Genomic DNA, 27860 nt, shown 5'->3' with positions numbered 1-27860 from the left:
GCTAGGACAACGGCGGCGGGCGGCGGCGGTGTGGCGGAGGATGACCGCGGCAAGGTTGAAGGCGAAGCCGTCCCGCTTGCCAGGTTGTGGAACACATGGTCGAGGGCCAAGAACACGACCTGGAGGCGAGGCTGGGGCGCACGCACGTGGGCACTTGGAAAGCCAAGGCCACCGCGGCGGCGCACATGGCCGGCGGTGGCGGAGCTCGCCGTGGCGTGCCAAAGGCAACGCCCCAGGCTTGCTCGGGGTTGGGCCGCGCGCGCATGCGCGGGCACCGGGTTCCCAGGGCCGCGACATGGCCCTGCCGAGCGAGCTCGGCATGGCGATATGGGGGCAACGCGATGGCGGCGGTCCGGTTTGGCTTCAAGGCGTGGTGAGGACGGGGACTCGGGTGTGCGCGCTCACAACGAGACGTGGCGAAGAAGGCTCAAGACGCACAGCGGCGAGAACGCGCGTGTGGGTGCATCCCAGGTGCTGTGGGAGCCAAAGGCTCGGTCTCTGGCCGGTGCTTGCGTGTGCATGGCCGTGTGTGCGTGCTCAAGGGCGTGGCAAGCGTGCGCGGTCTCCATGCCGCAACGTCGCGACGTAGCAACGACGGCAGGGCACGGCGCGGACACAGTTCAATGGCGGCTCAGGACAAAGTATGCACAAACGAGGCAGAACGGCGGCCAGGCCAGGCCCTCACTAGACAGCAGAAAGGATCGGCGGGCAGAGAGGACGGCGCTCACCGGCGGGCTCGAGGTAGACGAAGGCGAGGCCGTGGCGAGGTGGCGCAGGGACGAGGCGAAGCCGTGCAGGGAGAGCCGCAACGGCGACGTGGTCGAACAGGCGCAGGCTCGGCGTTGACGTCCTCCGGCGGCGGCGCTCCGGCTCCTCCTTGGCGGGGCTGGTGTCGCGTCCTCCTCTTCCCTTTGCCCGGCGGCGTCGAATCCCAGTGGCGGTGGCGTTCCCCGGCCGCGGCTCCTTCCTTCCTTCTTCTTCTCTCCCTCTCCTCTTTCTCTGTTCTGGCGGCTAGCGGCGGCGGACCAGGGAAAAGCACTTGGGCTCTAGGGTTTGGGCGGAGGCTGCGGGTTTTATAAGCGGGTCAGCTAGGGTTCGGGGCTTGGTGCGGGGCACGGACACCGAGGATTGACGCCGGGGGTCGGTGGGCGCGCGGAGGCTACGTGGCAAGCATCCAGTGGCCTCCCGCGTGGAACCTATGGTTTCTGGGGTGCGCGGCGCGGGCCGAGGGAAAAACGTGGCGCGGCAGTTTCGTCCGCTTGTCGCGACGCGGGGATGGCACTGCGCGGGAGCAGGTGGAGGCGGCGGCGCCGGGCGAAAAGCTGAGAGGCGGAGCGGCCTCCGCGAGGAAGAGAAACAGAGAGATTGGGGAAAGCTGCAGGCGGGCCAGGGCGGTCAGCGACCGCGGCAGTTGGGCGAGGCTGACAGGTGAAGCCCACCTGTCAGTGGCGGCGGTCGAAGAGACGTGGCGCGGGCGTGGGCTGGCGAGCGCGTGCGTGGCGAGCAGGTTGGCAGGCCGGGCTGCGGTGCGCACGCGCGAGCTGGGCCGCGGGGCGGTGGTTGGGCTGCGCGAGCTGGGCTTGCAGCTGCGATTTGGGGCCGGCGTGCAGGCTGGTTTGAGCTGAAAACAAAAAGGACCAGCTGGCCGGTTGCAGAGTTGGGCTAGGCTGCTGGTGGGTTTAGGTGCTGATGGGCTTAGGTGGTTTTGGGTCCAACCGGGCTGGTTCGGTCCCGGGTTCGGACTGGGTTAGGGTCGGTTCAGGATAGGGTTTGGATTTAATTTGAATGGCCTAATTCAAATTAAATCCAACACAAGTGTTAGGAGCTGAAATTAAATTGAGGGGCACACCTCAATTTAATTTCCACACAATTTTCACACAATAAAATAAATCCAAATCCAGATTCGAATAAACAAAGTAGAGCCAAATAAATTCGATAACTCCAAATATTCTCACACTAGCAATACATTATCCTTAATTATATTAGAAATTTTTAATTACTAGGATTTTTTAGAAGGTAGAAATCCTACTTAGGTTGATATTTACAGCATTGCCATGAATTTTTTTTGAAATTCACATTTTTCGACTTTATAACATTTCGGAAAAATCCGGGATGTTACAAGATGAGTCCACGACGGAGGTGAGCGCGACAAATGGGCGGAGGGTGGGTGGGTAGGCAAGACGAGCTCTGCTCCGGCGGAGGCGCCCTTGGTCACCGGAGAGTGCTCGATGGGGGACGCAAGCGGACTGGGGAGGTGGGTCGAGAAGGAGGAGGTGCTCGAGTTCTATCCTCGCCGCTGTCGCCGCTGCGGGTGGGGGAGAGGAGGGGAAGAAGAGGACTTCGTTGCGTACAGCTGGATCCGCGTGCGGGACGAGTTGGGTAGGAGAGATGTGAGCAAGAACAGGCCCAGACTTGGCCTGCTGGTGCTGGACCTTCGCCACTTTGTTTGTTGGGTTATCTAATCGAGTTCTATTTTTCTATTTGTTCGATTTGATTTTTACAAATTATTATTGATTGAGAATTCATTAGAAACTACTCTTTTAATCCCGCAACAATATGCGGGAAAATCACCTAGTTCTATATATCTTCCGGAACATAATATCTTATGTAACTTCAACCAATGGTTATAAAACGAGCGGGCTGCTGATTAATCATCTGAGCGCTGGCATCAGGCAGCAGGAGTATATGTGCCTGCTCTGCTCCACGCATCTAGAGTGCAATGAGAAGTTGGATGGATTCCCTTTTGAATTTGAAACTTTGATTTTATTTTTCTTTCAAACCGTAAGTGTGTTTTAGATTCTTTTCGAACCACGGTGTTATTTGGAATTTTTGCAACAAAACAAGATCCAATATGAATATATTTTGGCTTCTCGACTTTTTATTGAAAATTCTACATTCAAATTATAACGCTTCTGTTGGGGATCCCCCCCTGCGAAGGTGGCGAGACCCGAAGGTCGGTCGAAGGTCATCTTGTCCACTGTCCGTCAGATCACTTTCCCTTTCTCTTTGGCGATAACAGGCACGATGATCAGTCCCAGGAGCCGAAGGTCCGGGGAACTGATCAGGGCCACGTCCCCGAAGGTGATGACGAGAACCTTCGGGATGAGGCGGATGGCTCGGAGCAATGAACGATGAAGCCGAAGCATTACCAAGCCTGCCGAAGGTTCTTACCGAAGGTTGCCATATATCATGAAACATGTGATCCAGGTAGAAGTGTACAAGTTGAACTGTCTTACCCAGGGAAATTACCAAATACCCCTGATGTAATCTCTTAACCTCCGAGAAAACCGGAGGGGCATTCTTAGAATGTCGTAATAAGGTTGGGGGTATAAATACCCCTCCCACCCAACATTGTACGGGGTTGAACACTTTAAGAATTACTGTGCAGTTTTGATTGTGCAAACTATTCCATTGTGTTCCTCGTTGCTTGGAACCTTCGTTCTACTTTTTCTGTCTGGCGATCAAGCTCTAGATCCCAACAGCTTCAACATTTTAAATATATATGTTCAAAATTGTAGATATATTTGCAACAATATTTTCATGTGAAATGTTGAAATAGTTCATTAGAATTGTTGAACTAGGTGCTTTATTAATGTTGACTCTAGTGGCTTAAAATGTTGACTATACCAGTTTACTATTTAAACATGGTAGATCATAAATATTTACAGCAAAAACTATCATGGTCGCATAATAGGGGTAGAAAAGCAAAGAAAGCTTCACCTGCCGCCGGCCTATACTCCTGTCATCCTACGAGTTGTTGTGCTGCATGTGTCATGTGTGGTTAATGGCTGCCTGCTGTAAGGATCACTGGGGTGTCCGACACTAGAGGGGGAGGGGGGTGAATAGGGTCGCTAATCGCTTTTCTATTCTAGGGCTCAATCTAATTGCATAAGATAAACCTAACACGTCCTACACATGCTAGTTATGACTAAGGTTTATCTATGCTACCCTCTACTTACCCCAAAAGACTTGCAAACTATAGCCAATCCTAATCAAACTAACTAGGAAAGTAAAGGTAAGCAAGAAAGAGTAAATGCGGAAACGTAATGCGGTAAGTAAAACGGTAAGGGAGAGGATATGCAAACTCCCGTGAAGACACCAAGACACACGATTTAACGTGGTTCGGTTAGGACACCAAAGTCCCTCCCTACGTCCACGGCCACTTGCTCACAAAGAACAAGTGGGATGCCGAGTCTCTTCGCTTGATCACCGTCTTGCCACGCCTCCAAGGCTCCCGACAAGCAAAGGCTAAGTGACGCCAAGTCACAAAGACGAGGTCACCGCCACCGTCTATCTCGAAGCGTCACCACGGCACCATCTTCACTATCTTGGAGCTTTAACACCAAGTAGGGGCCTCCTTCCCCGCACAAAGTGTCGTTGCCACTCCACACCAAGTCGGAGGGTCACACGACAAGTACACAAGTTGCTTGCCGCAGCAAGACTTTCTCTCAAGCTAGTTCTCTCAAGAACTAAGCCTAAACAAACACTAAGCACTCTCACAAGTGTGTTTAAGCCTATATGATGTACAATGAAGCTCTATGGTGGTTGGAGATGATCTTTAGCTCTTGTATACTTCCTTGAACTCCAGCACACTCAAATGACCCGGCCTTGGGGGTATAAATAGGCAGCACAAGCAAATATAGCCGTTGGAGAAAAGCTGCCAGAAATGTGCTTAACGCCGGTTAATCCGACGTACCCCAAAAGCCATCATCGGTTCAACCGGTGTATGTAAACTGCCACTTGAAAAACTAGCCGTTAGCAATTAACCGGTGTATCGCCGGTTTAACCGATGTAATCAACCGGTGTATGTAATATTAGCGTCGGTTTAACCGGTGAGTGTAACTTCTTCACGTTCCTCCAAAAACCACCTCTCTGGACAACTAAACCGATGCAATTGATCGATGCATCGTCGGTTCAACCGGTGTATGTAATTTCATCAGTCTTCATCTGCCAATGCACCGACGTATACATTTTCTTCAACGTCGGTTAATCCGATGTAAAACCCTAGCCCGCAGACCTTCTCTGTGATTGCACCGGTGAGTTCATTTTGCCCTACGTCGGTTTAACCGGTGATAGCAAAATGCCTCAATTCTTGTCCCTTGGACCGAAGAGCTTTCAGGGCGCTGCCCTGAGACCCGCGAGGGGCGGCTCCCCCTCGACCCCTGTCCGCTAACCGGGTAGCGGAACCCCCGTAGGGGCGGCCCTTCGGGTCTAGCTACGTCTATCTTCTCTTTGTCATCACTTGAACCTAAAAGCCTGGGAATGTTTATCTTAACAATCATATTAGTCCAAGTATTGTGTGTGTCATCAATCGCCAAAATATTATATTTGGGTGACTAAAATGATGGGCTGACTAAATTTCCTCTCCCACTCCCTCAATTTGGTCACCCTCTATTTAGGCTACCAAAAGTAAGGCCCACTATTTTTTAGTCTATTTAGTCGGTGCTGCTGGAGTAGAGACTATATTTTGAGTGACTAAACTTGAAAAGTGTGTGATTAAAATAAGTTTTAGTCACTCAAATTTAATCACTCCACTGGAATTGCTCTTGCAGCGCTCGAAAAATCATCCCCGGCTCCGCCCGAATTTCAGGGCCCCACCCCGCTGTCTCCATGGGAAAATTTTCCTCCCAGTTCGTGCCGTGTTCGGGCCGGGTCCGTGAGGATCACACAATGGTTGTTGATCCAACATCTGGTGATTAATTCCTAGGCTGGCAGGCCTTGCTTTGTGGTGGTTCGGACCAAATCAACTTGGCAGTTACTTCAACCAACACGTAAGAAAGAATCCTGGGCGCATAATCAAAGGTCGGTGAATCGGAAGGCCAATCTGCCCTACTTTGTTGCCAACCGCCTCGCCCTTCGCCTGCAAGGCACCTCACACTGCCTATAAATAGGATGCAATAGGATGCATCGACCCATTGTAAGCACCGGAATCGAAGCAAGTCCAAATCAACTCACACTACCTATAAATAGGATGCATCAACACATTTGTAAGCATGGAAATTGAAGCAAGTGCAAGGCAACCATGTAAACATGGGACCTTCAGATCTTCACTCTAACGCTCTCCCAACTGAGCTATCCCCGCTATGCAACGTACTCATTTCTATTTCTATATGTTAAAGCCGCACCGCTCCTCAAGCTGTCGGTTGGCCACGACAGTAAAAAAAATTTACTGCGTCCGATTGCAAATCTACGGCTCCCATTTCACCTCACCCGGCACCCTATCCGTCCTTTGCTATTACGGTAAAAAAAATATCCCCGCTTCCAGACCTTTCTTCTCCCCCAACACCGCTCTTTAATCACCTTCCCCCGTGAGGAGGTGGTGGACAGCCAGCGCTAGTGGCGGGAGGACGCGGTGTTGGCAAGGTGGCACCGACGTCGGCCCGCCGCCAGACCAGGCGCTAGCTCGCAGCCGGCCCTCGTCGTGGCGGCCCGCCAACCCGCCTCCTCTACACGCCTCCGCATCGTCTCGCCGTCCCCGTGTGCCCACGGCCTGCCCTCGTCGCGGCCGCCTGCCAGCTCGCCTCCTCCTCCACGCATCGTCTCGCCGTCCCCCCGTGAAGTCGTCCGGCTGCAGTGCGCTCAAGGAGGCTGAGGCTCGCCTGTCTGACGTGCCCCTCACCACGCCCTTCACCATCACATCCTTGCGCCTCGAGACAATCTCCAACATCGCCGTGCACGTCAAGCTCCGCAACGGCGCCGTCGTTTAAGGGGAGGTTGACCTCCACCTTCCACCCGGCTCCTGTGAGGATTGAGGGCACACACCGGCCTGCGAGTGGCCAGCCACGGCCATGGCTGACCTTGGGAATTCCAACGCAATGTGAGCTCGCTTCTTCCCGGTACGACCCTTGAGCACCACCTCCCCAATTCTCCCTCTCCCATTCTCGCTGCCGATGCCTCTCACTTCCGTCTTCTTCAGTGAGCAGTGAATGATGGTTGTGATTCTACAAATACGTTGTCCTCCTGCGCCTCCTGCACTCCTTATGATTCAAGTGCATACACCTTGTCAGCAGCTTCCAAAGTGTTCGACAGAATGCTTATGAGGAGGCCAACATGAAGATAGTAGTTGTTTCATCTGCACATAAACAACAGGTCTACCTGCCTGGTTAGAATTTTCCCTCTACTTTGACTGGTTGTTGGTTCGATCTATACGATTTACAACTTTAATACTTTATTGCTTATGCTCTACTACTTCCACTGGACTGAAGTTAATAGATGAGAACTAATTTGTATTGCCACAGGTACATTCATCTAGGACACGAAATTCTTTTCTACTTCACCTCCTATTGACCTCTGTGCTTTAGTTTCCTTTTCCCTTTGGGTGGACAGAAGATTGACCCAGTGTGGAGTGGTCTGATTTGGGAGAGGAGCAATTCGATGGGAACGGGGCTGGCAGTCTAGCAAGCCAGTAGCTCAGTGCTTGCATCCTGCAGTGTAGCCACGGAAGCATTCCTCACAACTGAACAACAACATCCAGGTTTGCATATTATTCAGATTTCTGACACATGCTTACACAACGTTTTGCTACTGCATTTAGACAGCGCAATATGTCATGAGATTTATGTATTTTAGCTACTCACCGTATATCCTTATATTTGCAACAAGAAAATTTTTGTTTTTTTAACTTATACGATCCTTCAACATTCCAAAGAACCTCAATTTCTCTTTCTGCTTTATTTTGTGCACTGCCTGGGTTTTTTTTAAAAAAAACTCGGCCGGGTGGGGAAAGACCGCCCCACCGGTATTAGCTTAAGAAGAAGCCTCGGCTTCCCCGACCGAGAAAATCCCCGAACCATGGCCCCGCCCTGACACTGGGAGACGTAACCCCTGGGAACTACCTGCCTGGGCCATGTAAGGGTCCACAGGCCGACCTGGGTCGTCTCACAACCAGTGCTTTGGCACACGGGGCCAGTGAGGGGATTTTTTTACCCTCAGCCTGAAATTCGCTCCCACTGGGAGTCGAACTCAGGACCTGAGGGGTGTCGCCGGAGTGACTAACCAACTGGGCTAGCATCCTTTGGCCTGCCTGGGTTTTTCATCTTTATTGCTTAGTAGATCAGAATGACAAAGACTCTAGAATCAAGTTATTTCCACCATTTATATCATAAGCGTGCTATGCCTTGCAACATCATTAAATCCATTTGCTTTGCATCTATCGCAGCAAAACAAGATGCCTAGTGTGGCAGAACCGCCTAAATTATCCCGGCTCAAGTGCGCAGGCCATCACCATAAAGGCAACATGAGCTTAAACGCATTTCAAACGGAACAATTCTTGGTCTGTCGGGTAACATCCCGATACAACCACCGATTCTCGGATCGAACAAGCATACCCCGCACGAAGGCGAGTCCAGAGATATTACAACCACAATTTTACAACACAGGCATAGTAATGATTACAAACCAGTTAAAACCATTATTACAAAGCCAACTTAAGTAAAACAGTTATACAAACCATAATTTAAGTTCAGAGTTTAAAACAGCGGAAGATAAAACACGACGGCTACAACACGTCGCAAAAGGACACCAGGCTAGCCCAAGCATGGTATCACTCGTCATAGTTATTGCCGGTCGCAGACGTATCCCACTCTACGGACCAGCCAGGAGGCAACGAGCAAGGGTAGTTTAAGCTAGCGATCTGATCCTCAAAACTCATACCTGAAAAAGAGTTTCAACAGCAAGACTGAGTATTCTAATACTCAGCAAGACTTAACCGTCAACGGGTATAAGTAGCCCACCTTAGCTAGACTATGCAAGGCTTTGTGAGGCTCTGGTTTTCTTTTGCTGAAAAGCAATAAAGAGTATGTCCTTACTTTCAAGTTTTAGCTTTCAAGATTCTAGTTGATTAACCATTCTATGTAAGCAACTACTATCCAATCATGGTAGAAATCTAAGCAAACATCAAGATTGATTAAAGTATTGTTGCTCTTCTTACTCTGTGTGGCAAAGAGATCAAGCAGTCTCATTTCATCGTGAGAGGCGGACGATTCTGAATCGAAATTCAACCTTGCAAGGATAACCTAGTACACACGTCTGGAACACCGTCGGGTCATTCCCAAACAACCGTTGACCTTTCTTTCCGGCTTGTGGATAGGGTCACTCTCCCCGACTACAGGGCTCCAAGGCCGAACCTTGTCCCTTGAAGTCGTAGTGTTGCGCAACATAAAAATAAAACTTATCCCTACTGAGAGAGTGAAAGGTATATCCACTCCCCGGTCCAATCGGCTACTAGGCTTGCCGCGTACCATATTTACGGCATGTGACTAGTACTTTCAAAAACTTAATCAGCACTACCACACACCGCGACCTTAGCAAGTTCATCAACACAGACGGGTCTCACATAAAGTCATGATATCGATCACAACCCCGTCCATCGTCCTTATATTGATAACAGAAAGTAAACAGACAATTCCTATAAAGCTCGCGAGTGACAGGCAATCACTCGACTTTTACCGGTCCTATAAGCTTAGCAAGTAGTCGAACTCAAGTCTAGTGTTCAGTACATAGGTTCCTAGGATCATGCATCTAGGGTTTCAATTCAAAACCTAAGAACTGTAAATGCACAAGTAAGTAATAACAGTAAATGATAATAATTTGAAATATAGGTTATGTCCGGGGCTTGCCTTCTCGATAGTTGCTAACTATTTCAGCTCTAGGCTCTTCCGAACTTTGGTCCGGGGCTTCAGTTAGTTCAGCAGTGTTTACTTGAGCTTCGAGATCACCTCCGTCAGACTCCGGGATCAGCTCGTACGTCCCGTCCGATAAGGCAGTCGTGTCTATATGTAATGCAAGAACAACATTAAAAACAGACATGGACAATCGTTTATAGAGTAGTTAAATAACAAATTTAACTACACAAGGCATCATGATCAACAGCACAAGCAAGTTATACTAACTTCATAAAATGAGTGGTGTTTGATTCCTATAGCATTTAACTCAAGGTTTGCTAATTAAATCAACAACTCAGATCACAAACAACAATAAATTTAGCAAAAATTACCCTAAACAGAACATGAACAGACTAAGCTAGCCTACAAAAATCATGTCAAGACATGTAGCCAATTAATCACAACAATTCTTTCATTCAGATAACATCTAGATCAAGCTTGAATTATACAGGTCAAACTAGAGCAAAGTAGAAGCTCAAAATTTAACAGGAGATTAATACAGAAATGAACTAACTACAGTGAATTTTTCATGATTTTATCTACACAGAAATAAATAAGAGAAAATAGACAAAACAGAACAACATATTAGTAAGATATAAATTTAGCTCCTGTTCTAGTCATGAACTGAGGCTCAAACTTCCTGGACAAACTAAGCTACTCAGAAAGAGCATGCATAAATAAATTCATGATTTATTATGAACAGAAACTATTTACCATAATTAAAGTCTACTAAACAAAGGTTAAATCAAATAAATAGCTACACCAAAGAACTAATCATGAAATTTTTATAGCAAAACAAGTGTTACAAGAGTGAACTACCATAAAAGTTTCACTGCAAGACATGGCTTTATACAGTAGTTAAGAAAAAGATGAAAACAACGAATATTTAAGCACTAGTAACACAAATTAAATTATACAGAAAAAACTTGCAACTAAAGCCTAACATATTATGGTTCTACTGCATAGAGCTCTTCAAGAGGATTCCAAAACATCAAGATTTGCTATTTTACGAATTTTCTACGAATTGATATTGAATTTCAAAGATCACAGCAAACAATTACAAACAAGTCCCTATAGCACTATTCAAATGTGTCACTGACTACGCAGATAACCCCCTGGGGTTTTTCAAATTCAAACACCGACGTCCCTAGCCGGGTCAGAGAGGGGAGGCGGGGTTTGACCGGCCATTTCCCGGCGAGGGGCTCACCGGCGGCGAGGTTAGAGGGGTGTGGGAGCTTCACAGGTTCAGGACGCACCACTGGGTGGTCTTGGGGTGCGGGGAGGGGCTCGGAGGCGGCGGCTCGACGGAGCAGGGCGGCTCGGCGGCGGAGGCAAGCGACGGCGAGGGTGCTCCGGTGAGGATTGGGCGAGGGGAAGTGGCCTGGGAGTTGCGCGGGCTCACGGCGGAGCTCGCTAGGGGGTTAGCGCGGTCGGAGGAGCGGCGGTGAGGCGGCTCCGCGGCGGGGGTGAGCTCGCCGGGGTTTCGAGCGGGGCGGCGGCGGCGTTCTGCGGTGTGAGAGCGAGGAGAGGGCAAAGGAACGCACGAAATCGAGTCCTGGGGTTCTTGTAGCACTAAGGCGCTCGCTAGAAGGGTGCGGCGGGAGCTGTCCGCGGCTGTCCACGGCGACGGTGAGGTGGCGGCCGCCTGGGCGGCTCTGGAAGCGGCGGGGCGCGTGGCACGGGAAGAAGAGGGCCAGCGCGAGGCTAGAGGGCGGTGGAGGAGGTCGTCCGCGACGCGTGGGTGCCAGCGCGCGGCGAATTAATGGCCGGAATGGCTGGAAAGGCGCCGGCGGGCGGCGCTGTCGGTGGACGGCGACGAGAAGCAGAGCAGGGAGGTGGAGGTGGAAGAAAAGGGTCGTTTTGCAATTACCAAAAGTTCCAGGGACTAAACTGTAAACTAGCGATAACTTTTAAACCAAAGCTCAAATGGAAAAGTGCCCAACATGAAAGTTGTTCAACTTTTCAAGATCTACAACTTTGATGTTGTGCAAAAATTTATTTGACCAAAGATTCAAGAGCTAAAATTAAAATCATTGAAGGGATTTTGAATTCTAGGAATTTTGTCTTTTTCAAAGCAAATTCACTTCAAACATAGAGTTAAAAGTAAATTTTGCTGCCATGCATTAAATGCACTGAAATTTTGCAAAAACACCCTCCACAAAAGCTATAAACAGAAATAACTAAAGAAAGGACCTTGCATAAAATCATAATTACACATATAGCCTTTTATAATTACAAAAAGATCCTTTTTAAGCAAATCAAGCACATGATACATAGCAAACATACACAATTACTGTGCAGACACCTATTTAATTACTGTGCAGACACCCGGGGTGTTACACCTAGGTGATAGATAAATGATCCTTTCAGGAACATTGGTTCCGAGCCTTTAAGAAACAGCAAAGCTTACTACTAATAGTGTTGCCTTTACCAAGTTGTAAGGGACTGTTTAAAATTCTAAAATGGCTAGATCCCCTTTTAATATTTTAAAAATTACATGTCATATATTTTTAAATCATTGAAATCTTTATAACAGATTTCTAATAGTTTGAAATTGATGTGCAGCACATGTCTGATTGAAGCTATATAGAACCTCAATGGCTAAAAGATTAAGGATGCCTTAAGGTAAATTATTTTTCATGGTTGAAGTATTCAGATGATTTCTGTTCACATAGTAAGTTGCTCCCTTTTAGATACAATGTGGACTTTTTCATCATTTATGCTGTGCAAAGATGAAATAGATATGAATCTGACTCAAGCCAGCTGTTGTAATTTTCTGAAAAATAGACTTCATTCCGCAACATAATTATTTCTATAGAAAAGTTAACATGGAACAAAGGAAAAGTGGTTTGTCAACCATATTGTCATGGTATATATTTTTGCTGTCATTCCTGAACCTAATTTCTACAAGGACCAAAACAAAGGGTTAGGTTTTTAATGGTTATGAGTTTTATAATTTCATTGTTGCCTCATTGAAGTATTTGGGTTACGAACCTCAATCGCTTTTACAAAATATTGTTGGGATTCTCATTGGAAAGTATTATGAATTAAATTAGATACTGCAAGTGCTAATATCGGAAGAGGTAAAGTGCTAATATTGTAAAGTAGCATGAATTAAATTATATACTACAAGGCTAATATTGGAATTGCCTCTTCCGATATTAGCACTTGTAGTATCAAATTTAATTCATGCTACTTTCCACTTGAGAACAAAGTGCTACTGCCTCACATAGTTAATTTGCCACCACACAGGTGATAGTGAAAGGTAGACTACAGGTATGGAAAGATTTAGCTTTACACTTGATAACTTTGTGGACGACTGCATTGCCATTACTAATAATCTAACAACTGTACTACTCATGGTACTGGCAGAAGAGTGAAAAAAGTCTGGTGCTACCTGTAGTGTCTAGAACGTAACTTGGTAAGCTTATCTTGCTTCTCCTCTTTTTTTTTATTAATAGACAATGCTACAAATAGCAATTGATTGTTCGCTCATCCATGCTGCATTGCTGCATATTACTAATTCCACTGTTTGCCCTTACATCTATCAATAAATAGTATGCAGTGTACACTATCTAAAAATATTACCTATAATTCCACTGAAGTTATAGATAGTAGAAAGTTCCTCTGACAGTATCTCTTATGATACTTCTCTTTCTTTTTTAGGTTCTTCTCCTTTTTCATTACTTTGGTCTTCACTTTTTGTATTTGATTAATGCCTTCTATATACCTTGGTCACCATTTTCTTATTACAAAAAAATAGAGCTGTGTGAAGATCCAGATATGGTTAGAGAAGCCTTACACTTTAGGAGGGAGAGAAGGCTGGGGCTAGTCCCCCCTATCCTAGCTTTAGTATTGTTATGTGTAAATGCACTTCTCTGTTTAGATTCCTGCTGTACAAATAAATAATATCTTCCCTGCTTAGATGTTCCATTACAAACATATAAATTTGATATTTACTTCTACCGGGGAAAAAATAAGAAAAGGACTATTTGACATATAGAGAATATATTAACACTTCCAGGTGAAAGCTTGCTATTTGACATAGTATTATCCTTCTACTGGATAGATATCTCCGTAATATATTGCATACCATCTCCATTTCCTTTTGGTTTCGGACAGAGAAATACCTGGGAGGTCCCTCGCATCTCTGGTCCTCCACATGTCATCCGTGTTCAGCAATAGTGCTCAAAGTGAATTGAAGGATTTTAAACTGAACGTAAGCAAGGGCCTGACTTAATTCGGCATCTTCTATTATTGATGCCAACTCATGGCCTGTTTTGTTTGCTCAGTCGTATTTCAACTATGTAGGAGTTTTCTACAAAGTGTTATCGGTATGCAATGCTATAACAGTTCTTGTCTCTTCACTATCCACTATGAAATTGTATTTTCTTGCTGAATGTCCATGTATACTGAACCACATATGTGAAAAATTTATTACATTGTGATGTGTTGCTGAATTTGCAAAACACAAAGATTTTTTCCCTTTGTGCAAAACACACATTGTGATTGTGGCAGCTGACAAGGGAGGGTCTGCAGGATTATAGCTTCTTGTGCTTATGGCCTATAGTTGTACCGCAGTCACGGGTTATAAAACTACTGCCATGTTTACACCATGCCGTCCCCCACCATTGTCTGAAGTAATACATCATATGTAGCGTAATGGTACATCAAGAGATATATGAGTAGTACTATAGCAAGCAGGTCTCACTATACCTTAATTTACTAGGTGATGCAGATACTGAGTGGTACTATTACCAGAAAACTGGTCTATGGTTGCAGGCAGAGGGTTTTAAACGGATTGTGACAATGTTCTAGTGCTCTATATTGTGCCGAGCTGCTCTACAAGACTACAATGGTTGGAAGGCTGCTAGAAAGTTACTGGACTCAAATAAATCAATTGTCTGGGCTACAGACTGCCCTCGCTCTTATCCGCTCGGCTACAGTAGAGGGGGAGAAAAGGGCGACACCGAGGCGGAGAAGGCTTCCGGCGGCGATTTCGCCGGCCCCCCTCCTCTCCGGCGGCCGGTCCGGCGTCGGAGGGGGGGTGGGCCGCGGAATCGCCGTGCGGATGTATATAGACTAGGATGTAGGTTTCCTAGGTCTAGGTTTGGCTCGCCGTCGCTGCTTGGCGGCGGAGCTAGGTCTAGCTTGCCGGCGTGTGTCGGTCGAGCTTCCTCTGCCGGAAGTGGTGCCTGTTGTGGACCTCTTCGTCGGCAAATAAGTTTCTCCGCTGGAGGCGTCGGCGGTTCCTGCATCTCCGGTGCGGGCGCCTTTGCTCTCCGGCGTGCAGAAGTCTTTTGTCCTCTCCTCTTCTCTGGTGGTGTCGATGGCGTTGCCGTCGGCCACGGAGACGTTGAATTGAGGTACGTTCTGGCCCGTGTCCATCTCTCTGGGTTGGGATTGGACTTCTTGTGCTCCCCTGTGTGCTGCTGGGGTAGCTTCCTTTTCCGGGTCGGCATGGTCTTTGTCGACGGCGGATTTGTTTTCCGGGTGGGTCGCTTTGTTGTTCCATGGTGGCCCACTGCGGATTGTGTTCGACGCGGGTGGATTTCTGGTTTCCTGCTGCTCCTGTTCGGTTTGTTCGAGTCTTGCTTCGGTTCGCAAAGGAGGAGGAGGAGTTGGGTGGTCAGAGGAGGAAGCTGGACGGCCGATGGTCACGTATCGAGGATGTCTTGCGGTTTAACTTCGTTTGTCAGCTTCATCGTCTGGGAGAGCGGCGAAGACGGCGGTGTTGTGTTCCGGTGCGGGGTGCGGCAGATCGACGAGATGCTCAGGCAGCTGGATCCGAGGAAGGACTTCTTTGTAATTTTCTTTTACTTAGGGGCCCTTCTGCAAAAAAGGGGGAGCACTGTACTTGTCTCTGTTGTCTTTTAATATGATGTTTTCCCTTCTCGCAAAAAAAAAGTTACTGGACTCAACAGCTGGCGGGAAGTTTTTCCAGCGAAAAGCATATCTCCGATCGTTCAAATCAAAAGATGATATCCTCCCACTATTTATCATAAAAAAACAACAGCATCGTCATGTTTCAGACAAGTATGAATTAAACTGAACTCTGCCTTCTACTTCATGAAAGTCATATCACGCACTGTTTCACACTAATCAAATGGAAAAATCACTTGTAGGTGATCTAATCACCGCATGATATTCTACAACCACCAGAAGCTCCAAAAAATTAGAGATGCTACGTAACCTACTATCCGCTAGAATATTTATATGTCTAATAATGTTGTGCTCAGCTTACTTTTGCCTTGATCAGACATCAAAGTAATACCTAGCTATATAATTTATTAATACATAACTGATTACAAATAAATGCTACTATCACGTGGTACTTTAGCTTAAAAAAGCCCGGGCGCGCCAAGGCGCGTGCAAAGTACTTGTATAATGTGAATTGCGATCCACTGAAATTTTTGCACTACTAAATATTTATGGTTTGAAATGAAACACTATTTCATTCTCAAACCTTATTGATTGGTTATGTTTTTCTTTTAAGAAAAAAACAGCAGGAGCTCTACCGTTCGTTCCAGGTACAAAAGAGAGTATATAAAGTACAAACTTGGTCCCTTTTTGGCCAGCCGCCTAACATAGTACAAAAGCACACCGGATGCAAGTTGAGATAGATTGCACGGTACAAGTAAAAAAAATCCACGTCAATTAATCAAAACTAATGGAGGGATCACTATTTTATTTTGGATAACCATGGTTTCATTGTTCTGGTTTCCTTCGCATTTGACAGCCAACCTTATTACCTGTGTGCTCACTAACAAGTACAGATTGAAAATGAATGCACAGACAGGCTCTAATGCACAAACAGGCTCTAATGTGCATTCACAATCCACATCAAGTTCACAGCACAGAAGCCCCAGCGCAGACTACAAATGGACCAAACCATATACTCCCTCTGTCCTCAAATGTATGGACCCAACCATCTTAATTGTGCATTGTTTTTGGGTCTTTTCAAATAGAAAGATATGCATGCAATCATGTGGGGGAGGTACATGTGGGGGAGGTGCATGAGAAAAGACATGCTAGTTTAATTAGCACATTCCCAATGCTTAATAATTAGAGGTAGGAGAGTCTTTTCTACACAACCACAATCTATCCTAAAAACGCTAAAATGACTTACATTTGAGGACGGAGGGAGTAGACCTCATCTCACCGATGGACCAAAAGAGGGAATCAAAGCCGCATCATCACGCTGCACCGTTCGCGTCGGGACGCTGCAGTCCTTCACCCGAGCATCCTCCAGCGCCAGGCTGTCCTTGAGCTGCACCACGACGTCGGCCATCGTGGGCCTCGCGGCGCTGGCGTCCACCGTGCACGCCATGGCAATGTCCACAACCTTCCACATGGAGCTGACGTCGAAGGCGCCTCCGAGCCGTGAGTCGGCAATCGAGCCGATGTCGCCAGCGGCGATCCTCTGTTTCACACGCTGGACGATGTGACCAAGGCCAGGCAGCAGCGGAGGCTCACCGATGGCTGCCTCAAGTAAAACGATTCCGAAGCTGTACACATCGCTGCTCTCATTGAGCCTTCCAGTGAGGTAATACCTGAGAAAGCAGAAGCCAAGAACGTCAAAGATCATTAGAGCACCAAACAAGCCTTATCACGTAATCACATTAAATCTAGAGGCTGTGTGAAAAGGAAAACATGTTGCATACAACAATGACAACTTTGCTAGTTTTACTGCATATTCGAAATTTCGAATACAAGCTACAATTAAAAAAGCACCAAAATGTTATAGTGCACCGTAGGGAGAGATCGACATACTCTGGGTCCATGTAACCAGCAGTGCCAGCTGCAGTGGCTGATATGTGTGTCTGAGTATCGCTAAGATATGATCTGCTAAGTCCCATATCTGCTATTTTCGCTTGCAGATTTCGGCCCAAGAGAATGTTGCTGCTCTTCACATCCCGGTGAATGATTGGTGGGCTGCATCCATTGTGCAAATAATCCAGGCCTGTACATATAACAGGAATACCTCAAGTTGAAATGTGAAAGAACATATGCCAGATAAAAAAAATGCTCACAAAATATCCAGTTGCCTGTACACCGTACCTTGTGCAGCTTCAAGCACAATTTGTACACGTGTTCCCCAGTTCAGGATTTCAACAGCAGCATTTTTACCTTCATTGTACCAGAAGAACAGAACGATGTTAACAACCTTCACATGTCAAGTTCAGTAAATTTTTGGAAATACAAAATTCATCCAGGTTTCTTGTTCTGATTCTCACTTCTCTATGCTAGAAACAAGACCAACCCTTTGACTACAAAAATATACGCATTGGCTGAAGTCATACAGCAAAAGGAAATAAGGTGTCATCAAGACATCCACAACCAATGAATCCTGAAGGGTACAATGGTTGATGGTCGAGTTAGATGTGATACATCGTGCTGACAGAGTCAAGTCATTCCTTTTCAAGAACGTGGATTGCACGTGTCATTCCTCATACCTAGGCACAAAATTTGTGTCCATGCTGTTGAACGAAGACATGTAGATACCCCAAAAGGTTTTTTTTTCATATATTGATTGAAATAACTAAAAAAATTATTTGAGATGGTTAAAAGTTTAAAACATGTACAGATACTAAAACAACCACATAGTCATTTTCCCTAATTAGTACTCCCTATATTTGCAAATAAATGAAGCTTTAAAATTATGTGGCCAGACTTCCTAAACTTTGACCACTAACATACACAAAACTATATAAGTTAGTCACATGAAAGTAGTAAGATTAGACTTGTTATGAGAAACACTAAAAAAAGGGTTAGACATTTTAGTAACATACTGCTTTGAAAACTAACACTCAGAGCTTCTTATTGGAGACCATATCATGTCCAAAGCATAATATATTCAGGAATAGTGTGAGTACTCGAATAAGTTAGGAAGATAAACCTCTCAGATGATCGTAAAGATTGCCTTGAGACATGTACTCATAAACAAGGGCTAAATGATTTTTCTCCCAGCAGTAGCCAACCAAAGAAACTATATTCCTGTGATGCACCTTTGTCAAGCTCTGGACCTGTGTAACGACATTACAAACATAGGAAATATATGTTAACTGCCACAAGCTCCTTGAGTGTTGTGTGACTCATGCAGTTTATTCACGTGTGCCATGCAAAATTACATTTCTGGTGAGTTATGAATATTTCATGGTGGCTGAAATATTAGTACCTCAGCTAAAAATTCATCTAGCCCATGTGATGATGACTCAGAGCGCATCTTGGCAGCAACCATGGTACCATCTTCTAAACGACCATAATAGACTAGTCCAAAACCTCCTTGTCCGATGAGCCGTTCAAAATTATTAGTAATATTCTCCAGCTCCTTATACGTGAACCTCCTATTCTCAGAATCTTGTAGGTGGTCCCCTTGACCTTTTCTACTCATTGGAGCACTCTCCACTTGCTGTTTTCCTATGTGATCATCTATAGAAACTGGTTGCACAAGTATGAGATAACAGAGATACTAAGTAAACAGAAAATATACATGCAGGGACTAGAGTAATAGGATGCACACCATTAGACTTTCGTTTTGCTCTCCAGATGAAACATGCAACAAAAAGTGCAGCCACAACCAGTACAGGGACAACAACTGAAGTAATTAAGACAGCTGCATTTTTTCTTGATGAACTTGTCCTTTTGTCACATGCACTTGTATCAGAATCATATCTGAAATACATAAGACAAAAGGGCAGATTTTAGTATGGGGGAGTAAATTGTCTTTGCCTGCTCACATGTTTAAAGATTGCAGAAACCGATACTATCCAAAATTCACGAGTATAGTAAGGGGAAAAGGAAAAAAAAAGAACAAAACCATAACCTGAAAATAAGTGATCCAGTGTAATTTGTGCAAAGGGAATTGCCACTCAGATTGTTGCCAGACACATTTCTGTGAAAAGTGAAAAGAATTTGGTAACGTCCCTGCTAGTTATAAATTGTACGCAAATATATCTACTTACAGAACTCGTAGGGAGGGCAAACTTGATAAGGAATCAGGTATTGGTCCACTCAAGTTGTTATAAGATAGATCCCTGAAATATTTACACCATTATAGTGATCAAGCCCAGAAAATATAGACACTTATTTCAAACCCTACACTGATGAGTTGTGAAAAAAAACTGGGTTCTATTTATATACAGTTACAGCATTACATGTTCCCGATTGTTTAGCTGATCATTGGGATAAAAAAAGCCATGCAGAGAGTTCTGGAGCATAATCATGACAAGTATGAATGTATGATTGCTCATCACCATCAGTAAATTTTCTCATTTCAATATGAAAATAAAACATGATGTAGGGATACTGTCAAAATCATAGAGGAATATATGTTAAAGATTGGAAAGAAAATGAACATGTTGGTATGCCAAATATGACCATCATGAAAGAGACGCTCTCCAATAACAGTCTCATCTATTTATGACAAACTATATACAGTGCAACATGATGGAGCATGCACCCCAGCGTGATTTTGTTACTAGTACGGAGTATGTTTAGCCTAGCTTTAGTTTCAACATATTGTGACTTCCAAGCTGAAGTTATAACCAAACATATAGCATTGACTCTTCCTGTTCATTGTGCCCCATAGCATAAATCAACAGTGTAGTGTTAACAAGGTATCAAGAGAATACACCAGGTTCTCTAAACATTGAGTCATCTTCTTAAGAGAATTCCAAAATACAATATATATTTTGGGTAGGTCTTTAGGATGTTGATAAAAATTGTTAGAAATCACTCCATCTCTCTTGAGTGTATATCACAAACATACTAGCTTTTTCACTGGTGGACACACACAAGCGAAAAACAATGCAAGTAATCTTTGGTCAATGCGGCCATATACTAGCCCCTCATCGTTTCTCATTAACATATATAGCTGATACAGGGCTATACAGCTCCATGATATCCTCCTAGTTAATGCAGTCGATGCCTCCTATGATTCTCCCATATTCTCCTTAACTATAAACTGAAATCTAGCTAGCACTAACAGCAATGAACCTAGACAATAGCCGAACCTGGACACAATTCTCTGGTAACAAGATTAATGCTAACATATTCAATCATGCTTAGATGCACAATGGGATTCTCATTCATGGAAAATTCAGATTTCTGACAGAAACTGTAGAAGGCCAAGGACATGAGCAGGTCATGTAGCACTTACAAATTCTCGAGTGCTGTAAGCTTTGAAAAATTTGTAGATAAGACACCACGCAAGTTGCTATTGGAGAGGTCTCTGCATTGCAATTTGAAATCCAAGGTTGAGATCAGACGCACCAATAATAAACTGGACTACTAGTACTTGTAAGAATGAAAATAAAAGAAAATGAAAGCATACGCTTTTGGACACTCACAATGATGTTATCCTCATAGTGTTACCACTTGTATTGCTGCATTCCACACCATCCCAAGCATAAATGGTTGGGAAACATGGATCGCCCGCCCAGTTTTTCTTCACGCCATACTCGAATTTGATAGCCATGATGGCGTCAACTTGTGAAGAAAAATAAGTCAGAATGGATGTGTGAGAACTGAGTGGCAAACATTCAGGTTCGTGGTTTCAAGGCAGGTGCATGTGCAAGAGGAGAAAATTTATTTTTCGAAGCATAATGCTTAGCAAAATAACATTTAAACCTCACTTGCGTTTCTTAAACAGGGAGAGAAATCCACAGTAAGACGACAAGGGGTGAACCCATATCGGCAAGATAGCCTTAAGCGTCATTTGATCGAACATCGTGAGCGCAGGCAGGTCAGAGGTGAAGATCGAACTCACAGTCATTGGGAAATGTCGTCGGAGTGTCAAAGGCAAGCAGAGTGTACGTCTCAATCGCATTTAACATCGGGGGCAGCTGGGAGACAGCAGTAGCGACGAGGGTGATGTTATAGTTGCCGTCGGCGGCCCTGTACCATCCGGAGCTACGCACGGTAGAGGATGCCAGATACGGCGGTCTGTAACTCGGCGCCAGCAGGTTGCCGTTGAAGTAGATGTCGAACTCCCGGAGCTGGGCGCTCTGGGAGTCGGCCAAGTGAAGGAGCACCATGAATGAGTATGCGGGCCTGTTATCCTGCCATGTGTAACTGAGTGTTGTGTTGTCGCCGGTGGTTGTAGCAGCTGTCTGGAGAACAGCCACGGGCTCGACGGAGCTCGGATCCGGCTGCATGTTCTGTGGGGTGGAGATGTTCCTCCATTGTGGGTCGACAGTCGGCCACCACAAACGGTCGTATGGATCGTCAGGAAACCTTCATAAAATCAGTTAGAAGGATGTTAGCCACTGTAGTCCGTAGAGTTACCATATACAGGGGAGACACGTGGCCATGGATGTTGTAACTTGTAAGGTCGCATGATGTTGTAAACAACTCAAATCAACACAAAGTAGTCTCATCGAATACTTGTAGATGGATAATATAATTAAGAGTGCTCAAGAGAGTAGAGTTGTGTAAGGCCCTGTTTGGGACCGTGAGCATGATAAGCGCAAGCGGGATAAACATAATGCGGTCTGCTTATGCGATTTTGGCAGCGCAGTACAAATCTCGCGTATTACCTCGTATGCGGCCAGAATAAGCAAGCCGTTCGGCAGGATTTTTTTTTGTTGCTTTTTTCACGGATAAGCCCCGCAAATACGGTCCCAACACATGGCCTAAGAGCGATAATCACTTATGCTTTAGATTTGTGCTGGAAGAATTTCTAATCGGCTTTGTGAATATCCTATTCTCCTATCATGATTGCATCAAACGCTATCTTCTACAATTTTTTGCGAGGTTCATCCACACGTTGTTCTTGCTACAATGCAAGCTCACGTTATACTCAGAATTATCCTTTTTAAATTTCAGGGTTAATGTGCGTAATTAGGGGTACCAAATTTTTACACACTATATCTACATGATAAGCCCTCTAACATTCTGTGTTTAATTAATATTGACGAGCTTATGCTTTCTTAGGTGAAATTTTCACTATTTTTGGTATATATATACTACCTCTGTCTAAAAATCTAGCAACTTTTAGATTTGGTCAAAGTCAATATTTTCATCTTTTGACCAACTAGTAGAGATGTATGACACGTACTTAATTTTCCTTGCATGAAGCAATGATGTCATTTAATTTTCTTCCAAAAACAATACATGTGTTTTTCCTTCCATAAAACAATGATGTCTATTATTATCCTTCCATTATAAATACTAACTCGAATTATGGATGAATACATATGCAAACAAAAGTAAAGTATACATCAAAAGAAAGTAATACGCGGGTACAAGAGGTGGATATAGAAAATTGTTGGTATAAAAAGTATTAGAGTTTTGGTGGAAATATTTTTTTATCAATTTTGTGGGTCTACACCACTTTTGTCAAATCTTAAGGCTGACTAGTGGGATCTCCATGAGGGGTAAGGTGGGTCTAATATTTGTGAGAATTGTTTGAATTTTATATTATAGTATGTATATATAGATAGATAGATAATATCTCTAAAAATAATTAGTTTTAAATAGAAGAGGTTATATATTATGATTGTTGGTTTCATTTGAATCAACTACTACTAATTTTTATATTGTCAATCTTTATGGTTCTTGTACTATTCTTGGACGGAGGGAATATGGAACAATTTACCGTGACCTTGGTTCCGAGGTGGTTGCGAAAAACGCCTCAGTTAATAGATTTTGCCCGCCTTGGTTATAGTTATTGTAGTTGTGACGCATGTCATAACTTCGTCAATTTTAAGAATTTGCTGGCTCGGTCTCTCGGAGGTGCTTGTAGAGATATAGTTGTGTACATGTATTCACAGGTTGAGTGTGCCTGCGTATATAAGGGTCTGCCTCACCTCGGTTCTGTGTTTTGAGGAAAAAAACTGCCGCCGACCTTGCTAGCGGTTGTCAAGCTGAATTTAATTTTCCATGTTTTTTCAGTTGCATAAACTCTGTACTACTCCCTCCGTTCCAAAATGTATGTCATTTTGACCTTTTTAGATTATAGTATTTGTTATGCACCTAAATATAACATATGTCTAGATACAGAGTAAAATATATGAATATAGAAATATAAAAACGATCTCCATTTTGAAACGGAGGGAGTAGGAGCGATGTGAGAAAGGAAAAGTATACGACATACTCACATACATACCATACCTTGTAAATTCACCACCCATGTTTTTACGTCTGAACATGGACATGGTCTGGTTGGCCATGAGCGCCGGATACAAGGCGTCCCCGAGGCGCCTCAGCTCCAGCACGGACAGGAACGGCGCGCCATGGCCGGTGTTGAGCAAGCACACCGGCGCCCAGCCGGCCCCCGCGACGAAGAGCACCTCGTACGCCTGGTCGTCCTTGACGCGCACCGTGTCCCAGTAGTTGGCCCCGAGGTGCACGTCGAACTCCATGGCCGAGCTGTCGTTCCTGCCGTCGTGGTTGCCGTACGAGGCCCCCAGCCGGGCCAGGTACTTGGCGCCGGCCACCGTGGGCAGCGCGTAGCAGTTGCGCACGCCGGACGGGAAGCTCCTGACCGTCTGGTAGCGGCGCCGCAACTGCCGCTCGTACTCGGGGGCCACCTTGAGATTCTCGCCGGCGTCGGCGTATGTGCCGTCGGAGACGTAGACGATGCCGCTGTCGGGATCCTTGTAGCCGCTGTACTCGTCGTCCAGGCCGCAGTCGATGCTGAGGAACCCTGCATTCTCATACACACATTCATTCAACGCGAAATGAAACGGATAAGGAAAGCAACAAGCACACAAGATCATTTGTGAAAGCTACTGCTAGCAAAGATTATTGTAGATCATTTAACCTGGCTGGCTGGCGACATGAACCGCTTGGGCACTCAGCACCACTAGTACTGCAGCAAGTAATACTAGGAACGCCATCGATCGAGATCGACAAGTCGGAAATTTGGGACGTTTTGTTAGCTTGGGCAATATGGAAGATGAGGAGGAGTATATAATAAAATGCCGGTCAAGAAAGAAGTCTCCTAATACAACCAACCGAGCTACTGTTAACTGTTCTTGGGCCCTGCCTTTTTCTGCAAAGACTGGATCGGAGTGCATGCTGCCCAACGAGCGCGCCTTATAATTTCGATGACATTGCTTCATGGTATGAATTTCGATGAAATGCTGCATTCCCTCCGTTCAAAAATATAAGGTATATTTCAACAATTAATTTCCTATAGATAACACTGCATATTTGTAACATATACTTGGCAACCTCTTATATAATTGCTGCATCAACACTTCCCTCGATGCCATCGAAAATTTAACGCATCCCCTCAATGCCACTGGACCCACATGTCATAGACTCAAAATTCACCCCCTCAGTACCATCGAGTGACATACAAGGAATGAGTTAAATTTTTTAATGGCATTCAGGCCTTGTTTAATTCGCGATTTTTTTTGATTTTTGACACTGTAGCACTTTCGTTGTTATTTGACAATTAATGTCTAATTATGGACTAATTAGGCTTAAAAGATTCGTCTCGTGATTAGTTAGACTGTGTCATTAGTTATTTTTTCAACTATATTTAGTGTTCCATGGATGTGTCCAAAAATTCGATGTGACGAGTGTCGTAGAAATTTTTTTGAAAACTAAACAGGACCTCGGGGAATTTATTCCTTCAAAAAAAGACTATGGCCATAGATGAGAGTCAACCGAGCTTCACCGACCGGACGACGCGCAGCCCGGCCAGTCAATTGTTGACCATTCCACGCGGTCCCTGACAAAACCAAATGACACGGCACGGTGACGCACCCGGCCAGCTCGTCCTTCGGTCGCCGGGGCTACGACGATGGCCGTCAACTCATACTGTCGCGCACTTCTCGTCAAACAGTTGCACAAGCGAAAAACGGATTTTACTCACGCGAGCTGGCATGGTTTCTATCCAGGGCCGTGTTTGGATAATATCGTGAATTTTTTTTCAAAAAAAAACGAATGTTATTGTAGTATATTTCATTGTTACTTGACAAATAATATTTAATCATAGACTAATTAAGCTTAAAAAATTCATCTCGTGCTAATCAGTTAGACTGTGTAATTAGTTATTTTTGTAATTCCATTTAATGCTCCATGTGTTAAAAAATTCGATGTGACGGGTACTGTAGAAATTTTTTGAGAACTAAACAGGGCTTAAATGAAGTTTATTTGCAAAACTTTTTCGCGGATGTGTGTAACTTTTCGACAAAAATCTAATAAGCCAAGTTTCGTCATGATTTATTACAGTGATGCTACACTAACTGCGCATAATCATCTCTTAATCGTACGGTGATTTAGGTCTCGTTTAGATGCAGTAAACTTTTTGAAAGGGAATTATTTCATATTTAAAGTACTAAATATAGATTAATAATAAAACTACGAGACGAATCTAATGAGTCTAAGTAATTTGTCATTAGCATATATTTACTATAGCAATTAATATACAAATTTAGTGTCTAATCCTGATATAATTAGACCCATTAGATTCGTCTTGTAATTTACAAACAAACTATGCAATTATTTTTTTATTTCATCTAGATTTAATACTCCATACATGTAAGATTCTCATTCGATATGGTAGTTTTGAAATTTTAAATTTTATAACTAAACAAGATCTTATTTTTACAACATGTCAGGTATACTGGTGGAAAATAGCTGACATAAAGTTGTTTTGATGGGAGAGAAAGCTAGCTTGGTCCATCGAGGCTGTGTTCACTTTCCTCCTATTTCTCCAAACTTTCCATCACATCGAAATAATATCGAAACATTAAATATAGCAAATGACCCATGCATGGAGTACTAAATATAGGTAAATAAAAAAAACTAATTGTATAGTTTTGATGTACGCTGCGAGACGAATCTTTTGAGCCTAGTTAGGTCATGATAGGACAATATTTACCACAAATAAACAAAAAATTTTATAATGTCCTGCAATGTCCGATGTAATTTTTTCTAATACCTTTTCAACGATCTAAACACACCCCGAGTTTTGTGCTCTGACCTGTCAGTCTTTTGTACTGTATCTGTGCTCGTCAAACAAACCTTGACCACTCATTCAAATAATTTTTAATTTTAGAAGCTTTTAACATAATAAAATATATTTATTCGGAGCCCACAATAAATTTTAACCGGCCTGCTCCCTAAATTTAATAAACGCAAGCATGTACAACGTCATTATACACTATTGTACAGTCATGGTACTCCAATCGTTTTAAAAATTTAAACTGAAACCATTATACATCTAATATCTTGCCTCCGTTAACCTGCAGATGATGTACAACAAAAAATTTGAAATATACATATACATATATAGTGTACCTCGTGATGTACCATTTGAACGCACACATGTACATCATGAAATAAAAATAAAATTTGCATATATTAGTTTGAGGGGAAAGTTACCAACCACGCAAGCTCTGATGATACACAAAGCTTTACAACTTAATACGCATTACATTAATTATAATATTAACATAAACAAGAAAACAAAGGACGTGATCTTGAAACTGCTCCAACAAATAATCAATTAATCAACCGGGACCTATTCCTAACTATCAAATAAACTCATCAAGTCACCTTGCCTAAACCCGTTGAACCTGGAGTAATTTACAAAGGAGTGGAACCTGAAGAGCTTGTACATGATATATAAATTTATACAAGTAACATGCACATACTATCACAAAGAATTAATGAAAAAAATAAGAAAAGAAAGAGCAAGCTGTCACCTAGCTCTTCATCTCCAATAAATGCTTGGGCACGCGGGCACCGGGCGCAGATTCCCTGACTTCACCATTGGAAAGTCAGGGCTGACTTTACTACCCCGCGATGCCATCCGCTTCCCATCCTACGGGCTGCTCGCCCTCCACCCGCTGCTCCTCCTCCTCGCCTCAGTCCACTGCAGCACTCAGCTTTGCATCCCGACGGCCCGACGCGCACCATCTCGCAGAGGGACGTCCCTCGCGCATCACCTCAAGCCCTCGGCGCGGCCGGCAACAGCCACCAGCACGCGCACCACGCACGCGTCGGCGGCTGCGGACACACGCAGCAGCTGCCGCGCCACCACCACCATGCCGCCCGGTGCGCCGCCACCGTCGCGTGTCCGTCCGCGCACGCTCACAGTTCCGCCAGCAGCACCAGCGCCCGCTCGTCGCCCTCCTGCCGCCGGCCCCCGCGTCCAGCGACAGCTCGACGGTCTCGTGCGCCGCGCCAGCCTCTACGGTCAGCGCGCGGTTCCGGCCCACAGGGAGCAGCGCGCGC

At 44.8% G+C, this 27860-nt stretch overlaps 1 protein-coding gene and 1 long non-coding RNA gene across 5 annotated transcripts; one reads left to right on the top strand and one right to left on the bottom strand.

Annotated features, from left to right (window-relative positions):
- Nucleotides 1-6304: 6304 nt before the first annotated feature.
- On the top strand, nt 6305-15978 carry LOC120677296. 4 transcript variants are annotated; one of them, XR_005676256.1, is made up of 5 exons: nt 6306-6836; nt 6917-7102; nt 7239-7474; nt 12228-15698; nt 15788-15978. It is a non-coding gene; the product is annotated as an uncharacterized LOC120677296 (long non-coding RNA). The 4 variants fall into 4 exon arrangements; XR_005676253.1 differs by having other exon boundaries at nt 6308-6836; nt 6917-7474; nt 12228-13083; nt 13785-15698; XR_005676258.1 differs by having other exon boundaries at nt 6305-6817; nt 6917-7474.
- A 557-nt stretch (nt 15979-16535) lies between these two features.
- LOC120677288 (probable LRR receptor-like serine/threonine-protein kinase At1g51810) lies at nt 16536-24579 on the bottom strand. The gene is made up of 13 exons (XM_039958437.1): nt 24430-24579; nt 23778-24312; nt 21433-21899; nt 21014-21152; nt 20824-20895; nt 19628-19699; nt 19489-19557; nt 19186-19337; nt 18841-19103; nt 18562-18688; nt 17724-17792; nt 17436-17625; nt 16536-17215 (listed from the first exon to the last, which is right to left on the bottom strand). The coding sequence occupies exons 1-13, from the start codon at nt 24503-24505 to the stop codon at nt 16816-16818; spliced, it is 2631 nt and encodes an 876-aa protein (XP_039814371.1). The 5' UTR covers nt 24506-24579; the 3' UTR covers nt 16536-16815.
- Nucleotides 24580-27860: the final 3281 nt, after the last annotated feature.

Source organism: Panicum virgatum, chromosome 2K (genome assembly GCF_016808335.1).
Source record: "Panicum virgatum strain AP13 chromosome 2K, P.virgatum_v5, whole genome shotgun sequence".
Lineage (NCBI taxonomy): Eukaryota > Viridiplantae > Streptophyta > Magnoliopsida > Poales > Poaceae > Panicum > Panicum virgatum.
The sequence above is the reverse complement of the archived record's forward strand: the minus strand, read 5'-3'. Positions and strand labels throughout refer to the sequence as shown.